Below are 18,321 nucleotides of genomic sequence, written 5' to 3'. Positions count from 1 at the left end.
AAAAGAAGAAATACTTATAACATGTAATCCATATTTTGGGGAGGGGGGACAACTCAGAAACCCCAAAACTAAACCAAAATTCCTCACAAGAAAATTAAACCATATGTATAACTTCGTTAAAGGAAAAGCAATATATTTAAATATTAAATATTTTTAAAATACAAGTTTACAGAGGTGCTTATTCAGTTCTCAAAGAAAAGAATAAAGATTTACAGTAACAAGCTTCCTAATGTAAAAGTATTTGATTTGTAGAAATTTAATTGAAGTAAAGCTCTTCAGAAATAAATCTATTAAAGAAAATAAGGTTCACTCAGGTTTATAGCCAACTTACCTCTTTTTGCTTTTGATGTCAAGTAGTGCATAAAAAGAGAAAAAAATTTATGTTTAACTGATTCTATTGTCATAATGGCTTATTCCATAAATACCTACTCAGAGTAAATGACTCTAGTATACTTTTTTGTTTGTTTGTTTTTTGTTTTTACAGGATCCTACGAATAGAGGTGGAGCTGGGACTGCCTGGAAAGCCAGAAATAGGTATTTAACATGAACTAAGCAGCATCCATATAGGGTACCTCTTTCTACTCTAAATTTCTAATTTCAGTTCTTATGACCCAAACTGATCATAGACTGATTTTCCATTACTAATAAGACAAAATCTTAAGTGCAATGAAGAATTGGGAGGTAAGGCTCAGTTGAGAGCAAAAATGTAGTAGATGAACAGCATCAGAGCAGCAAAAAAGTCCTTAGCATGACCAAAGTATATCTTCTTCAGCTAAAAAAAGTACGAATTTTATATCCACCAAAAGCAGGTTTAATTAAAATGACTGTCCTGCTCTAAATCATTATCTTGCAAAGTAAAGGTATATATTTTCATATAAAATTTTAAATCATATAAATGCAAATATTTAAAGTTATATTAGTTTCTTTTAAATAATTATTTTAAGAGTAACAATCTAATCTAGTCCAACTCTCGAGAACATTCACTGACAACTGCAGTCACATTGACAGGCCCAGCTCAAGAAGCAGTCCCCAAAAAGGAGACTTGATTTGTGAACTGGACACACTAAACTGACATAAAAACAATGTATACACCAAAAAACCACACACACAAAAAAAAACATAAGGAAGGAAGGAAGGAAGGAAGGAAGGAAGGAAGGGAGGAAGGGAGGGAGAAAATCTCGAGTCCAGTAATGAGCATAGCCAAAACAAACTTGGCTTTTACATATACAGTTCACAAAAACTTTAAATTTGTGATATGGAGAGTATATCAATGACTTTTTTTTTGGCTGAGAGGTGACAATGAAATTAATGGTTATATGACATCTTTATGACTTTACTTTTTTAGTAAACAATAGAAAGCAATAAAGTCAACCATTTTGAGTCGTGCTTTTTTTTTCCTCTCATACCTTTCAGGCATAATACACTGGGAAACAGCCAAGAAAGTCAAACAAGCATCAACAGATGACTAAAGAGAAGGATGTGTGGAAGAAGCGACACATAGCTGTGCAAGAAGAAAACAAGAGGGTGGCAAGATGCTTCATTGTTGTGTAATGAGTACAGTGCACTGTGAATCTTTCTGGTTGATTAGCTGTATAGGTTCAACGCCTAGGTCACTTTAAGTAGTCTAGGTATAAGTGTAAGGAACTACATTTTCACTACATAATTGAAAACAAAGGAATAGGAAGTAGCAAGCATAGGCTTTCTGTGAGCATCAGAATTACTCATTATTGGCACCATGCTCCCAGCCAGAACTCGGCTGCTTCTTCAGACCCTGCGCAACTCGCTAACAGCCCAGGAGAGCCACTGAAGCCAGGTTTAGCGTGTACAAAGGCCACCCCCAAACTGTTAATATGCCTCAGAAGAGTCTGGTTGGCTGCCATGTTAATGGGTACCAGAGAAGCATTTCTCAATGAAATCAGTGGCCCCCATATCCAGTGTAATGATATAGGTATACTTTTGGAAATTGAACCTCATCGGTTTGGGGAAGGAAAGCAAAGTATTAGCACACTACAAGAATTCAGCGTGAATTCTGGAACTCTGCTCTTTCCCGACTTGTACAGTCAGTTTATAACACATAGACACTTTAAATTGTCCAAAAAAATGTTTGCTCTGTTTATTAGATAATGGGAATTTTACTTTTTCTTGACAGAAACTATACTATATGGTGCTGAGATATTTTAATATATTTACTTACAAGTGTATTTAGAAACATGGATTGTACACAATGAACTCCAGTCCCAGTCATGGAGAGAATAATTTGTATTCGTTGAATCAGAGAGACTCAGAGTTGAGAGAGCTCCTTCAGTATTCCTTCACTATAGCTATCCACATGTCCTTATAAATGCAGAGGAGAGCCTACAGTTGTTAACCTAAAGATTGGCTTCCCCAGGTTTCTACTGTGGCTTTTTTTTTTTTTTTTTGCGGTACTTGGGCCTCTCACCGTTGTAGCCTCTCCCGTTGCGGAGCACAGGCTCTGGACGCGCAGGCTCAGTGGCCATGGCTCACGGGCCTAGCCGCTCCGCAGCATGTGGGATCTTCCCGGACCGGGGTACGAACCCGTGTCCCCTGCATCGGCAGGTGGACTCTTAGCCACTGCGCCACCAGGGAAGCCCCTACTGTGGCTTTTTAAATTATGTTTTTCTTAGTATTCCTTGTAGGTAAAAGACGTCCCTTTGAAAGCTGCAGTTTGAATATAACATCCCAAGGAATGCTTATAATCAGAGCATTTTTATAATAGAGGTTGTTATGTAGTTATAGTGAGGACAAACAGTAGAATTCAATAGACTAGTGCCAGCAAGTTGGATTAAATAGTGTGAGGAGTATAGCATAGCTGATGGCCATTTCCCCTGGAATACAACGAGGGAGAGCCCCCAGCTGCCCATCACAACAGAGTACTAAACCTCTTCTTTGCATGGGGAGGCTTTGGGATCTGAAGGCAGGGCCATGCCAACGGCAGACGGTTGTACCACCTTACTCCCTGGCACAAAGGATACCAAAGAAACTAAGGGTTAAGTGCTGTAGGTAAGTAATTGACAGCAGTTTGGTGGAATAAAGGCTGTTCTCTGTTCTCTGGCATGAACATGTAGAAGGTGGTGGGATAACATGCAATTTTAAAATTCAGTGTTCGAACTAGTTTGTCTTTTGGTGGCAGAGATTGGTCACTTCAGTGAGTCTGAATCAGAAGCTATGATCTAGGTGCCTGACTCTTTCGAGTTTTCTACCTGCCTTTCGATACTTTTTAGTGAGCCAGAAGTATCATTTGGGCAGGGTCAAGGGAGGAAGGTAGTTACTGCCTGCAACGTCCTGTGCCTCCTGTGTGTCTCAGCCCACCTGTGCCTCCCCATCATCCCTCCAGACTCAGCCCCCTTCTGGAGGCCTCTCTCTTTACCACATGGGTGAACTCTAGTGGACACAAGCATGATGTGATCACTTTTACCCTAAATATGTAACAATTAAGAACATCAAATAAGTATATTTTCTTTCACTTAATGGATATATTAGAGAAAGATTGTAGTTTTTTTTCCTTGAGGATCTTAATTTAAAAATTTTAATTTCCATGGGTTTATTAAAATTTTAATAAAACTTAAAAGACTTCAAAGCATAGTTCTACTAAAAGAGTTATATGACATAGTTATATTAAAAGAATCAACATGGATTGAAAATATAATCTAATTTAATAAGCACATTACTGCTGCAGTGTTGGTTTTCATGTTGATCCCTCAGTAATTAAATAATTCCATCATTTTATCATAGTTTATTGTGCTGATAGTGCTCAGGTTTTGAATATGAAATCTTTTAAGAAAATGCAAGTTCTGGATAGTATAGCTGACAGAGGAGGGAGTAGAAGACAAACCCAAAAATAAAACAAAATAAAGATGCTGATAGAACCGTGATCATTAAATGTTACATTAATCATTGCATTATTTATTGAGTGGCTCCAATCTGTACCATAGAATGGTTTACTTAGTATTGTCTTTATCTTTTCTTTTATCTTGGAAATGGGAAAACACACAGAACCCACCTTGGAAGAGTCTGATGTGTTTTCAGTCTATATATGGTGTCATTAAACTCTGCCATTTAAAATTGGCAGGATGCACTGTAAACATTTTCCAGGCTCTCCCTGCTTTGAATAAATAACATAGACTTTTTACAAGCTTGATGACACCAATTAAAAAAAATCATTAAGTTGTTTTATTATTTTAAGAATATTTAAGAAATATGGTTTCCTAGGATATCTGAACAATAGGAATTAAATTCTTATACTGGCAAGGAGACCTAGTAAACAAATAAAGGAGATGTATAGAGAAAGGTATACAAACATTTAATATGTATCTATAATGTTTAAAAGAATATTGCTACCAGAGACAGACGAAGCAGAATCAATTTGTAATAGCAAACATTTGGTCCGATGTTTCATTTTAAAAGAAAACCTAAACATGTGTCACCTTAAATCTTATTTTAAAATTAGATGTTAATGATTAGATTTCTATGCAGAAATTATATCCAGTTAAAACCATTGGTAAGTGAGAAGGTCTAGAGCTGCACTGTCCAATACAGTAGCTACCAGCCAAATCTGGCTATTGGGCACTTGCAATATGGCTAGTTCAGATTGATATGTGGTGTCAGTGCAAAATACACACTGAATTTCAAAGACTAAGAAGAACAGATGCAAAATCTCATTAATAATTGCTTCTATTGATTGCATGTTGCAATCATAACATTATGGACATATTGTGTTAAATAAAATGTATTATTAAAATTAAGTTTATCTGTTTCTTTTTACTTTTTCTCATATGGCTACTAGATTATTTAAAATTACATATGTGGCTCATATCATCTTTCTATTGAATAGCTCTGGTCTAGATGGTGAAACATTCTTGTAGCTGTCATTTTATTGTTTGACAAGATATATGTCAATTCTGCACATAAAGACATTTCAAGCTTTCTTAAAGGGTTCAAGTATATCTTCTTTCTCCTCCAAATGTCTAGTTAAAAATAAACAAAAAGATGAATATTAATATAAAAAGGGAAAAAAAGCCAGGATATATTGACAAAAAAATAGCATGCATAATGATATTTGTTGCTGTGCCAGTGTTACTGTTAATACATATATAAATACATATATGTGACTATATATGCATATGTTTATATATATTTGCTTGTATATGTACAGAGTGTTTCTGAAAGGATATCCAAGTTTGGCTGGGCACAGTTTTGGCAGAGAGAACTACTTTCTTTTTGTATACCCTTTTGTACCTTTTGACTTTTGAACAATCATTATCTATCGAAAAATATACTTAAAAACTATATACTTATTACTTTCTCTTATTCCTTTTCAGATGCATATATAATCATATATGCTTAAAAAGGAATAAGAGGGCTTCCCTGGTGGTGCACTGGTTAAGAATCAACCTGCCAATTCAGGGGACACGGGTTCGAGCCCTGGTCTGGAAAGGTCCCACATGCCGCAGAGCAACTAAACCCGTGTGCCACAACTACTGAAGCCTGCACGCCTACAGCCCGTGCACCACAACTACTGAGCCTGTGCTTTAGAGCCCACGAGCCACAGCTACTGAAGCCTGCACGCCTAGAGTCTGTGCTACCCAACAAGAGAAGCCACCACAATGAGAAGCCCGTGCACCGCAACGAAGAGTAGCCTCCACTCGCCGCAACTAGAGAAAGCCCACGCACAACAACGAAGACCCAAACAGCCAAAAATAAATAAATAAATAAATAAATTTATTAAAGAAAAGATTAAGAGAAAGTAATATGTAAGGAAAGCCTATATATTTATATGCAACATTTTGGTCTGTATTACATGGGTTCATAAATTTTGCCCTCTAAAGTGAATATTTTCAGGGGAATTCTCCACCAGTCCAAGGGTTAGGACTCCATGCTTCCACTGCAGGGGGCACAGGTTTGATCCCGGTCGGGGAACTAAGGTCCCACGAGCCGCGGGGCGTGGCCAAAGAAAAGTGAATATTTTCTTATAATTGCCTTGATTTTTAGGCATAATATGTTAAAATAACCAAAGAAACTTCAAATGATACATATGCTGCCTATATTAAATAGTAAGAGAAATGACTCATTTGAAAATTTTCCAAACGCAATTTTTATATATAGATTTTATTACATCACCTACTTTAAACTACATCTGAAATGCACTATAATTCTGTATATCAGAAGAACTACATATAGAGATGAATATGAAAGCTGTATATTTTGAGATACTGTAGAAAATTTGGACTAATTACCAATTATCCAATAAACTGAGGGCCTACTATGTGCCAGGTACAGTGTAAGATCCTGGGGATTAAAAGAGGCAAGATTTCTGCCCAAAAGCTTACAGACTCATAGAGAAATCTGATTTTAAGACAAACTGTGACTGTACTGTCTATAGTGAGGAGTAGAGGACAAAGCGGCTAATTCTACCCGATGGAGACAAGGGATCAGAAAACTCTTTATAATTTTTGTGCATTTATGCACACGATAGAAAAACTGGTATATATGAGACATTTAGCTTAAAACCTTTGCAAAAGACAACAAGGAAGGGAAAAAAATCTTAAAATTCCAAAATATTTTTATATGAAACTAGTTATCTGGATGAAAATCAAAACACTCCTCTAAACTGGAGGATATTTGATATTTATCTAAACAAAGCAAATATGGAGCTATTTGAAAAAAAATGAGATAAATTCCTGTATTTAGCAGTTTTCAATTAGCTATCTGTCATTATAGAGATGGACAGAATCTAAAGAAGAGATATAACTCTCAGATGACATTCTTTGCACATTCCAACCAAAGATCATTCTATACTAAAAGACTTCCTGTAAAAATGGAATTGCTACTTGAAGAAACACTGAAAGAATTGAAACAAAATTTAAGGGTGTTGCAAATTTCCACTGTAAAATGAATCAGAGCTAACCCAGAAGAAGAGAAAAATACTCTTGCAGCATACATGATTCACTAAAATTTGAACAAAATTTTTTAAACAAATTTTTGATTGCATATTACACTGGGGCAAGACAGAAAAATGTATTTTAAAACATGTGGTTGGTAATTTTGTGAATTAGTATTTTTGAATTAACTTTTGTTTTAGCAGATTCCAAACTAAGGGCAACATGCTGTAGCATGAGAAAATGCTCAAGCCTTCCTCTGCCGGGGAAAACTCTGTAGAAGCTATGTTAAAAGCAAATACAACCCTAAACGATTACAAGTTTCAACAGAATGCTGTTCACTCCTACTATTTCAAGAATTGAATCCTGTGGAAAACGAAAGTATATGGGGAAGTGGAACACACAAAAATGGAGAGGCCTCTATAGGAAAAAACACACTTTAGGCAAAAAACCACTGAGGCTGTTAGTTCAGGAAGTCAGCTCAGTTAGCATTCACCGAGCTCCTTCCACAGACAAACCACGGGAGGATGAAGAAGCACAGGCAGTTAGAGCAGGATGTATGTACACAGGACACGCTGGCTTTTGCGTAGAGCTGAACTTCTTTGATTTCAAACACTTGTAAACATTCATATTCCTCACAGTTTTGATTCCGAGTCTCCTCCACCTCTCATTTCACATTTCATTAGACTCTATAGTTGCTTCTTTACGTCAGGTGTTACTATAAGCAGTTAGGGGCAGGGGCTTCCAGGAGAAAGAGAACCAGGCATGGCTTTCTTGACTTAAGAGAAGCCTTTTTTTTTTTTTTTTTGCGGTACGCGGGCCTCTCACTGCTGTGGCCTCTCCCGTTGCGGAGCACAGGCTCCGGATGCGCAGGCTCAGCGGCCATGGCTCACGGGCCCAGCCGCTCCGTGGCATGTGGGATCCTCCCGGACCGGGGCACGAACCCATGTCCCCTGCATCGGCAGGCGGACTCTCAACCACTGCGCCACCAGGGAAGCCCTGCCCTAAGCCATTTTATGATCTAAGCCTGGCCTTGAACAGTTCTCAGTAATCTTAAGGGAACAAAAGAATGCAGAAACATTGCCTGTTATCAGGCAAGAGAAGTAACAATAGCAAACATAATATTTCAGTTGTAAAAACTCCCAGTTTTGCTTCAATGGTAAAGATTAGCCTGAAGTACTTAACCACAAGATCGACTGGAACCTAAGGGACGATGATGTTGACCTTTTCTGACCCTCCTGACTTCAATCAACTAAAGCTTGGACTCAACCAAGCCCCTTCATGAATATGCTTGTTGTTAAAACTTCCCCAATTTTGCTGTTTGGGGAGACACTGCTCTGGGAAAGATCCCTGGTGTTTTCCTTACTTGTGGCAAGTAATAAATCCTTCCTTCTCCCATTCTTTGGCTTGATTGTGTCTTTTGGCTGGACACCCACCAAGAGGTGAACCCAATTTTTCGGGTAACATTACCTACATCTAATCCATTCTCCACCTCGCTGTCAGGGTGATCTTATATACTAAAAATCTGCTCCTCTTCTTAAAACTGTTACCAGTGCCCTTGGAATAAAGTCTGCTCTCACTAACCTGGCCCTCTGTTTTCAAGTCCCTGCCTGCCTTTCCAGTGTCATTTTCCATCACTCCCAAGTCCTGCTGCAGTTTCTAGCACCAAGCTCATGGCCTTTGTGCAAGCTGACTTCCTTTCCTATAAGGCTTTTCTCATTACCCACACCTGCACCCCCACCTGTAACAGGGAAGAGCTATATCGGACTCCATGTTGGATCTGTTTCTTTGACTTTAACCTTTGCTTTTTATTGCTTTTGTAATTATAATCATACATAACGGTCTGCCTCAGGGAACCCTGCGCCTCTGCCCCAATGTTAAATTAAAGTGCCTTAGTTCAGCTCACAGGGAGACAATCTGACCCTGCCCACCTGTGAATGGCTACAGAAAAGAAATTTTGCAAGATAAATGGCCTTTTTACTTTACTTCCTCACCTCCTCCTCCTTTCTGCTCTATAAAAGAAACTGGCATCCAGTCCCCAGTAAGACGGTTTTTTGGGGACCCTAGTCTGCTATCTTCTTGGTCTGCCAGCTTTCCGAATAAGGTCATTATTCCTTGCCTCAACACCTCGTCTCCCAATTTATTGGCCCGTTGTGTAGCGAGCAGAGCAAGCAGAGCGAGATTGGACTCAGTAACAAATTTGGCTTAGCCAGCCAGGAGCCTTGCTGCTCGTGGCTAGAAGGCCCTGGTCAGAGAATACTGGGGCAAGGTCCTAGCAGCTGCCGGGACCATTTGTCCTGAGGATCTTTCCTTCAAAACTCCCTGAAACAGCACTGGTTACCCCAGCGTTTGGCAGATGAAGCAAGGAACCGACAAACTGCTATGAGTTGACAGGCTCGATTTTGGAGGGTAAGTCGCTCTGGCGTGCACACCGGGAATATATTACACCCCTCAATTTGGGCTTTTCCTTTATGGGACAAGCCAATCTCTTTGGTTGGGGTACCCTGTTGGAGAGAGGAATTGTCATTGGATGGTTTTGGGAACCAGTTTGTTGGGTTTGGTTTTGGTTTTGTGTGCATCAGTGTTGGAATTTGTGCCTTTTGTGTTGGAATTTGCGTCTTTTGTGTTTTGGTGTTATCAAACATATAAAAATGGGAAATACTCCATCTATCCCAAAGGAGAGCCCTTTGGGGCATATATTAGATAACTGGGTAAAACACAGCCATGAGCCTATGACTAAGAAAGACATATATACTATTGTAATAGGGTGTGGACCCAATATATGTTAGGATCAGAAGAGCTATGGCCCCTGAATGGCTCACTCAATTGTTATACGATCTCGCAGTAGAAGTGTTTTGCAAAAGAACAGGGAAAAGAAATGAGATTCCATATGTAGAAGCATTTATGCTATTGCATCAGGAGGAAAAGGAGTCAGAGGACTGCCACCTTATGGTGCAGCGATCTAAAAGGAAACCCAAAGGGGAACCTGTTCTGCAAGGGGAAGAGGGAGAAAATGAGAGTGGGGACATGGTACTCCAAAACCTAAACTCTCCTCTGGCTCATACAACTTCCCCACTGGCCAAGCAGGCTGCACCAGCAGTTGTTCCAACTGCCCCCATGCCACCAACATATTCACTCCTTTCACTGCCTCCTGTTTCCCCTACCCATAGGGATTGAATAAAATTTTCTGTGTTAACACCCGAGGCACAGGGACCTGGTTCAGTATCAATCTAAGACCCGACAGGGCACCCAATTTGGACTGGTAGCCATTTCCACAGAAGGGCAATTTCCCTTGTGCTGACATCCTGTAAGTGGCCAGGGTACTCCCTTAGACTTGAGGCGTCTGATTCTAATTTCCCCTCAGGAGCCCCGGATAATTTTGACAGTGGCGAAGCAAGTTCGTTGACTTTCTAATAGATACGGGTGCCACATATTCTGTGGTAAACACGAAGGTGGCACAGAAAACATCTCAGTCTATCTGGGTCACGGGAGTTTCTGGAGAAGTACAAAACCATTCGTTCTTAAACGTCTAGAATGCCAACTAGGGGACCTCACCCTGAAACATAGCTTCTTATATATGCCAGAGTGTCCAATACCCGTTTTGGAACGAGGTCGCCTTTGTAAATTAAATGCTCAAGTAACTTTTTCGCCAGAACAGCCTGACATCAGGGTCCCACTGGAGCAAGCTTTAAGCCTACAGATGGTGCCCCGTGGAAACCCCAGAGAAGGAAACAAAGTCATCCTAGGAGAAACTTGCCTGTATTTTTGAGATGCAAATGTCCTATTTGGTCTTCTCAGGAACCCTCATCTCTGCCATCTTTTTAAAATGCAAATTTTGAAAAGAGGGTAAAGTAATTTAGAAATTGACTTGTCAAGGATAAATAGAAATCCTAAGTGTCTTTTAAGATTTAGCCATCTAGACAAGGGAGCTTGAATGGTTTCCATCTGCCAGAAACCCAACTTTAGTCCAAACTCTCGTAAACTGATGGGTTTTACATGGCTGTACCTGACTCGGGGCTGAAATTTTGAAATGAGAACCATGAGGTCTCTCTGTTTGTGTGTTTGTGTGTGTCTTTGTCTTTGGATAACATTGCTGAGGTTACCTTGTAAATGAGCTCTATTTAATTGGCTTAAAGAAAAGCAAGCGCTTACAAATCAAACAATTCTAAATACAAGAGAAATTAAGCTAAGTGAATTTCAGGTTCATGTGAACTGAGAAATATTCAGTATTAAATTAATACCTGATATTATTGTTTAAGTTTATTGATCTAATTAATGTAGACATGTCTTTAGAGTCATCAACATTAAGTATAATACTTTCACTGGACCTAGGTTTAATAGAAGTTAAATGAAATCTTATATCTGTTGCAAATTTGTCAGCAAGAAAAATAACTTGATATGATGAAACTTTAAAGTAAATAACGAGATAAGAGCTTTTAGGTAAACTCTATAAGAATAATTATGTTCTAAAAATAATCTAAGATAGTCTCTCCAGGTTTTGGTAACTATTACTTGCCTCTTGGTTTTCACTAGAAATTAAGGTTTTTAAGAGTCAGGGATTCTAATTTATACTTAAAGCTACTGAAAATAATAAAACATTTCAGTATGGTAGAATGTGTGTTTTCAGTTAAGGTATGAGGAATGGAATTACATTTTACTGAGAAAGTTTTATATATGGTCAGGATTAACTAAATTTATTAATTTATTTATTTATAAATTTATTTATTTTTGGCTCTGTTGGGTTTTCATTGCTGTGCGTGGGCTTTCTCTAGTTGCGGTGTGCAGGGGCTACTCTTAGTTGCGGTGTGCGGGCTTCTCATTGCGGTGGCTTCTCTTGTTGCGGAGCACGGGCTCTAGGCGTGTTAACTTCAGTAGTTGTGGCATGCGGGCTCAGTAGTTGTGGCTCGCGGGCTCTAGAGCACAGGCTCAGTAGTTGTGGCGCACGGGCTTAGTTGCTCCGCAGCATGTGGGATCTTCCTGGACCAGGGCTCAAACCCATGTCCCCTGCATTGGCAGGCGGATTCCTAACCACTGTGCCACCAGGCAAGCCCAGGATTCACTAAATTTAAATTGAAGTTAACTAAGTAAATGGATTTTGTTAAGTAAGCTAATACAAGATTGGAATTTGATCTCTTTCTCTCTGTTATAAGTGCTCCCTTTTGATAACAGATTGTATGAGTTTCTGTCCCCTTAGGTGACCTGTATTTGTTTTCTTTTAATCATTTTGTGACTTTGGTTAAATGAGTAAGTATTGTTTCACAGTGACCTATGATCCTGTTGTGTTTTAAAAGCTTTTTGATATTTTTAACAAGCTTCCCAAATATCAAAATCTGACTAAGCTTTTTAGCCTCCAGCTGACTCTGAGATACTTCAAAAGAACATCTCTGAGACATCTCGGAGAGGAATGTCAAACGAAGTTTATTTGGTATGTTAAATTACTTAAAAAATATTGTCAAGTGACTGGAGATGAACTTTAGGTTATAGTGCATGGATAGATGTCATTAATATAGATATTCCAAAATGTATATGGAATCCCTAACATCTGATATATCCTGATATGTTATCAATCATAATTCTAGTTATTCTAAAATGTTATATGTCACAGAAATATCTAAGTTTCCTGCTAATTGCATTGTATTCCAATCTTTTTTAAAAAATTAATTTATTTTATATGTTTATTTTTGGCTGTGTTGGGTCTTTGTTGCGACTAGCGGGCTTTCTCTAGTTGGGGTGAGCGGAGCCTGCTCTTCATTGCGGTGTGCGGGCTTCTCATTACGGTGGCTTCTCTTGTTGTGGAGCACAGGCTCTAGGCGCACGGGCTTCAGTAGTTGTGGCATGTGGGCTTAGTAGTTGTGGCACGTGGGCTCTACAGCACAGTCTCAGTAGTTGTGGTGTACGAGCTTAGCTGCTCCACAGCGTGTGGGATCTTCCCTGACCAGAGCTCGAACCCGTGTTCCCTGCCTTGGCAGGCGGATTCTTAACCACTGCACCACCAAGGAAGTCCGTATTCCAATCTTTAACCAGGCTACTTTAAGTTTTGTCCTGATGTTTTTACAAAATGAAGATTTTCAAGAAGACTCATAAAAGGAACTTTTTAACAATTAGTTTCTGATAGCCTTTAGATAATATCACTGGACTGGGTAACAAATGACAAACCTAATGGAAAACCTGATTACTTCATCCAGATCAACAGGAATTAATTATATGTGACTGAATGAACTGGTAAATATGATTTATAACTTTATGACTTCGGAAAATATACTGGCTTTATTCTTTGTTTTTCAGAAAAAAACCTTTTCTCTTATGCTATGACCTACAACAAGTTGAAAAAGTATGCCTTTGTAAACAAAGATGAAACATTTATCTTTCTGTCTCTACCTGGTTGATCCTGCCAGTAGCATATGCTTGTCTCAAAGATTAAGCTGTGCATACATGGCCAGTACAGTGAAACTGCAAATGGCTCATTAAATCAGTTATGGTTCCTTTGGTCGCTAGTTCTTGCCACTGGATTACAACTAGTTATACTAATCATTGTTTTAATGTGTTCTTTATTTCCAAATTGTTTGTGCCTCCCTGCTGCACTATGTCTTCGTCAGTGTTACCAGCTGCATTTATTTATATCCTACTTTATAAGATTGCTGTCTCTTACAGTACCCAGTGTGTAACCAGGCCTCCAACAAAACCTCTATGCCTAAACATCTTGAGGAAATAGATCACATTTATAACAAAATAATTATAGTGTGATTCTAGGTATGGGTAGAAGCAACAAGGGAAAATGTCTCCTGGATCATAATTAGACAGAGGATCTGGAGAATCTTTAATTATCAATAGGGCCTAATCCAAAAATTAGCACCTGGAGTGGCATATCAAGAATTTTCACCTGATCTGGGATGAACTTCCCAGCGCTGTGGGACAAAATTTGATCATGAAATGTCTCCCAAATATTGCTCAAATTTCTGACCAAGAGGGGAGGATCTGAGAAATGGCATCAGTGATTGCAGCCCTCCAAGGTGAGCCAGCGAGCCCTGAGGAAAGGGAAGGAGAAGAATACCTGCCATCTAGCAGCCATCAGACTACAGCCACTCCCCACAGTGAGCCCTGAGGAAACTCAGAATGTGAAAATACAGGATACAGGCCCTAGATAGATGAGGCACATATCAAAGGAATGATTTCAGTAAGCCCAGCCTCTTGCATCTTCCCATACATAGAAAAGCCCTAAATTCCTTAAAGACAAATCTCAACATTCGAAACAACTGGCACCTATGGTGGACATTCCCAGAAAGAACCATGTGACGAGACGCAGCAAGAAACAGTTAGAATGGTCATCGCCCCTTTTCCACAAGATTATGGAACGGACATTGACAGTGGGGAACTGTAACAGGGAAGAGCTAAATCGGACTCCATGTTAGATCTGTTTCTTTGACTTTAAACTTTGCTTTTCATTGCTTTTGTTATTATAATCATGCATAATGGCCTGCCTCAGGGAACCCTGCCCCTCTGCCTGAACATCAAGTAAAGTGCCTTTGTTCAACTCACAGGAAGACAATCTGACCCTGCCCACCTGTGAATGGCTGCAGGAAAGAAGAAATTAACACATCCCCTCCTATTTTGCAAGATATATGGTCTTTTTACTTTACTTCCTCACCTCCTCCCCCTCTCTGTTCCATAAAAGAAACTGGCATCCAGACCCCGATAAGATTGTTTTTTGGGGATCCTAGTCTGCCATCTTCTCGGTCTGTCGGCTTTTCGAATAAAGTTATTATTCCTTGCCTCAACACCTCGTCTCTTGATTTACTGGTCTGCCGTGCGGCAAGCAGAGCGAACTTGGTCTCGGTAACATACCTTCTGCCTATTAAGGTCTATAGTTACCTATCATGACCAGTGCTTGCATTTCTTCTGCGAGGATTTCCTCACCACTCCAACTCTTCTATTTACCAGGAACATTTATTAATATCATTACTTATTTGCTTATCTACTTCCCCTTAAAGGGGAGAACAGAGGTGATGTTTTACTTGAATATTCATCACATTATATCAAAAGCCAAAGAAAGTACCTGACACATAGTAGATGCACAATATATTTTGTTAAATTTTGACGAAGGAGGAAATGAGTTAATGAAAGAAATGTGGTTTTGGTACATATTTAAGAACATAGGCTTTGCAATATAACAAACACAAATACATGTTTACTGTTTGAATATATGGAAACGCAAAGACAATTTTCACTAATGAACGTGTTTGTATCTATTACTAAAGGGGTGACTACATACTAAGGTTAATACATTTATGAGCTGCTTTAAAAATCGTTAAGATCTAAAATATAGAAAATTTTCAGATTTCAAAACAATACCATTCTTTCACATTAGTTCAGTAATGGTTTCAGAGAAAGGGAAGGAGCGAGGAAAAGAGAGAGCTAGGGAGGGACAGGAAGCAGAACATTCAAGAGAAAAAGCTCCTACAAGGAAAGCACAGGTTCACGAGGAGCAAACTGCTTAGGCTATTACTTCAAGAAGGGAGTTCAAACTTGCTTTTTCAAGTTTCAGATTTCTTTGTATCCTGTTGCAATATTGTGATTTATAAGAGATGTATATTTGGTCTTCGTCCAGGATTCCTGACCCTTAGCTCCCCAAACCCTTGGAATTTCTTAAGTGCTGAGAATGACAAAAGTGTCTCTTCTTGTGTTAATGAAATGACTTTAGGACCCCACCTAAGGGCGGAGGCTGGTTGCCAGGAGAACCAACCACAGAATTAGAGTTGGAACTTGCAGTTGCAACACCTGACCTTCCGGGGAGAGGCTGAAGGTTGAATCAATCACCCAGCGGCCAACAATTTAATCAAACTCATGCTTCTTTAATGAAGCCTCCATAAAAATCCGAAAGGACAGGGTTCACAGAGCTTCTGGGTTGGTGAACACGCGGAGACTGGGGGAAGAGTGTCGCTCTAGGAGAGCCGGCAAAAAAAGCTGTGCGCCTATCCCCATTCCTTGCCCTCCACATCTCTTCTGTCTGGCTCTTCCTGAGTTACATCCTTTTATACTAAACTGGTGATCAAGGAAGTAGGAAATTAATTGAATCTGAAGAGCGGGTCATGGGAACCTCTGATTTATAGCCAGTAGTTCAGAAGTAAGATAACAACCTGGACTTTGGACTGGCGCCTGGAGTCCAAGGAGGGGTCGTGGGAAGCCCAATCTATTGCAGCGGGTCAGAAACACATGTAATGACCTGGGCTTGCAACTGGCGTATGAAGTGGGGGGTGGGGCAGTCTTGTAGGACTCAGTCCTCAACCCGTGGAATCTGATGCCATCTCCGGGTAGAGAGTGTCAGAATTGAGTTGAATCATAGGGCACCCAGCTGGTGTTAAAGAATTGCTCGGTGTGGGGAAGCACTCCCCCGCCCCCCATGTTGCAATTGGGTCCCTAATTCACTTGTACAAATGATGCATTTAGGTCTTTACTACAGACATAACATCTCTGGCCTATGAACTGCATAGATTCCTTTCACATATTCTGGTAGACTGATTTAAATTGTTGATTAAATTGTAAGTTTTTATTAATTATATAGGCCTAAGTAGTGAAGGCATTGAGATACAATGTTGGCTACAAAATAACCACTGATATTATGAAGATATACTATCTGCTGCCTGATTGCAAACTTGCTGATATCAGAAGGGCCCCTTTTGATTCAAGTTCACCAAAGCTCTAGGAGGCACATGGGGGAGGACGCTGGAGTTTGTATGCTAGATAAGGATAAAGTCAAGAACAAGAAAGTCAACAAGCCATGGCTGGAAACTCTGGGATTTCAGGGGCTGAGGTAGCAGAGAGAGAGCCATAGCCAGAATTTTCCTCCACAAGGTTTTAGTAATATTGGAAATCAATCAGTACAATGTACTAACAAATTAGCACAAAACATTCTACTAATTTTGAAAATCAATGCCCTATCCTAGAACTGATTTCCCAGAAAATAAGAAATTCTGCCTTGAAGATGTGGTTTCTGCTTACCATCTCATAGAAGTGAAATCTATTTGAAAATATTCCTTATATATGGTAAATAATATTTTGTGTTCTGTTTATGTAACTGTTTTAAAAGTTAAATGAGATTTATACCTCTTCCAATTCCTCAACCAGAGGATCCAAACAAACTAATATCATTTTATTGATTTAATTACTTCAATGATCCACAATAGAAAACAACCTATATATCTGCTTGTAAGGCCAGCAGGTCCGGGGAAGGGCCCAGGGAGTCACACGGAAGCCCCGCCAGGGTGGTTGATGCAGCCGAACCCACGAGTGGCATCAGCCCGGGACTTTCCACCTGCTCAGGAAACAGACCCAGAACTTTCCACTCGGCCCCGGTCTTCCCGCTCCCCGAGGGGCGGAACCAACGGCTCTGAGGCTGATGCAACCGACACCTGACATTGCCACAACACCCGAAAGATTACCAAAAAAGGGGGCTGCTTCACACAGCAAGCGCCTCCCCTGCGTCCACCCCTATAAATTTTCTTCACGCCCGCACCCGGGCGCGACTTCTCTGGCGCCTTTCTCTCTGACCAGTGAACCTCGCCCGGGAGCGTTCCCAAATAAAGTTTGTTTAAGCTCTCCTCCATTTTTGGTGCCGTTCCTTACATTTGGTGCCGAAACCCAGGAGGGGTACCCAGACCCACAAATTACCGCGGGGCCACACCCCCACCCCCCAGGGAACGACCGGGGACCTCTGCTCACCCACCCGATCCGGCAGAAGCGGGGTAAGTTCCTCCTTCGTTCCCCTCGACCCCCAGGGTCCCTACCCACCGGACTCCCTGTCCTTAACCGCGGCCGCGTCAGGGAGTCCTCCATCCTCCCTCCGAGCCTCGGGCGATTGTGGAGACGTCCCAACCGCCTGACTGCTCTCCGATCCGTCGTGACCAGAGATTGAGACCAGAGACGTCTCTCTCTTTCTCTGTTCACCCGGGGACAAACCAGAGGTCATGGGGACTTCAGAATCCAAACCAGATCCTAAGGTACCCCGGGGTGTCTCCTGGTCAACTTTACAAAACCTCCGCCGCAGGCGGCTCATAGTTTATTCCACCGAGGCCTGGCCACAGTACCCTCTAGACAATCAATCTAAATGGCCTCCTGAAGGGACTTTCGATTTCAACATCCTCCGCGATTTAGATAACTACTGCCGCAGGACGGGTAAATGGGCCAAGGTCCCCTACGTCCAGGCCTTCTGGTATTTACGCTCCCGCCCTTCCCTCTGCGCCGATTGTTCCACTTCCCAGATCCTTCTTGCCAAACAGACATCTACTACATCCAAGTCCCTAATTTCCTTTGACGATGACCCCTCTCCACTAGCCGACCCACCCGAATCTCTTGCCTCTCCCCCCTCCAGAGCTCCTCTCCAACCCCCACCCTACCCTGGACCAGCCCCTCTCCCTCCTGAGCCCACCCC

The 18,321-nt window shown here is 40.7% G+C and overlaps 1 protein-coding gene across 6 annotated transcripts in view; it reads right to left on the bottom strand.

The window, feature by feature from the left end:
• BICD1 (BICD cargo adaptor 1) overlaps nucleotides 1-18,321 on the bottom strand; it is a 207,959-nt gene that overhangs the window by 11,959 nt on the left and 177,679 nt on the right. Inside the window, exon 9 of one of the 6 annotated variants that reach the window (XM_060026145.1) lies at nucleotides 332-340. The exons of the other annotated variants lie outside the window; for them this stretch is intronic. Coding sequence (XP_059882128.1) covers nucleotides 332-340 — 9 coding nt within the window. The remainder of the gene's footprint in view (nucleotides 1-331; nucleotides 341-18,321) is intronic. 6 annotated transcript variants of the gene reach the window in all.

The sequence above is a fragment of the Delphinus delphis genome, chromosome 11 (genome assembly GCF_949987515.2).
Source record: "Delphinus delphis chromosome 11, mDelDel1.2, whole genome shotgun sequence".
Taxonomy (NCBI): domain Eukaryota; kingdom Metazoa; phylum Chordata; class Mammalia; order Artiodactyla; family Delphinidae; genus Delphinus; species Delphinus delphis.
This window is presented reverse-complemented; position numbering and strand designations above follow the sequence as displayed.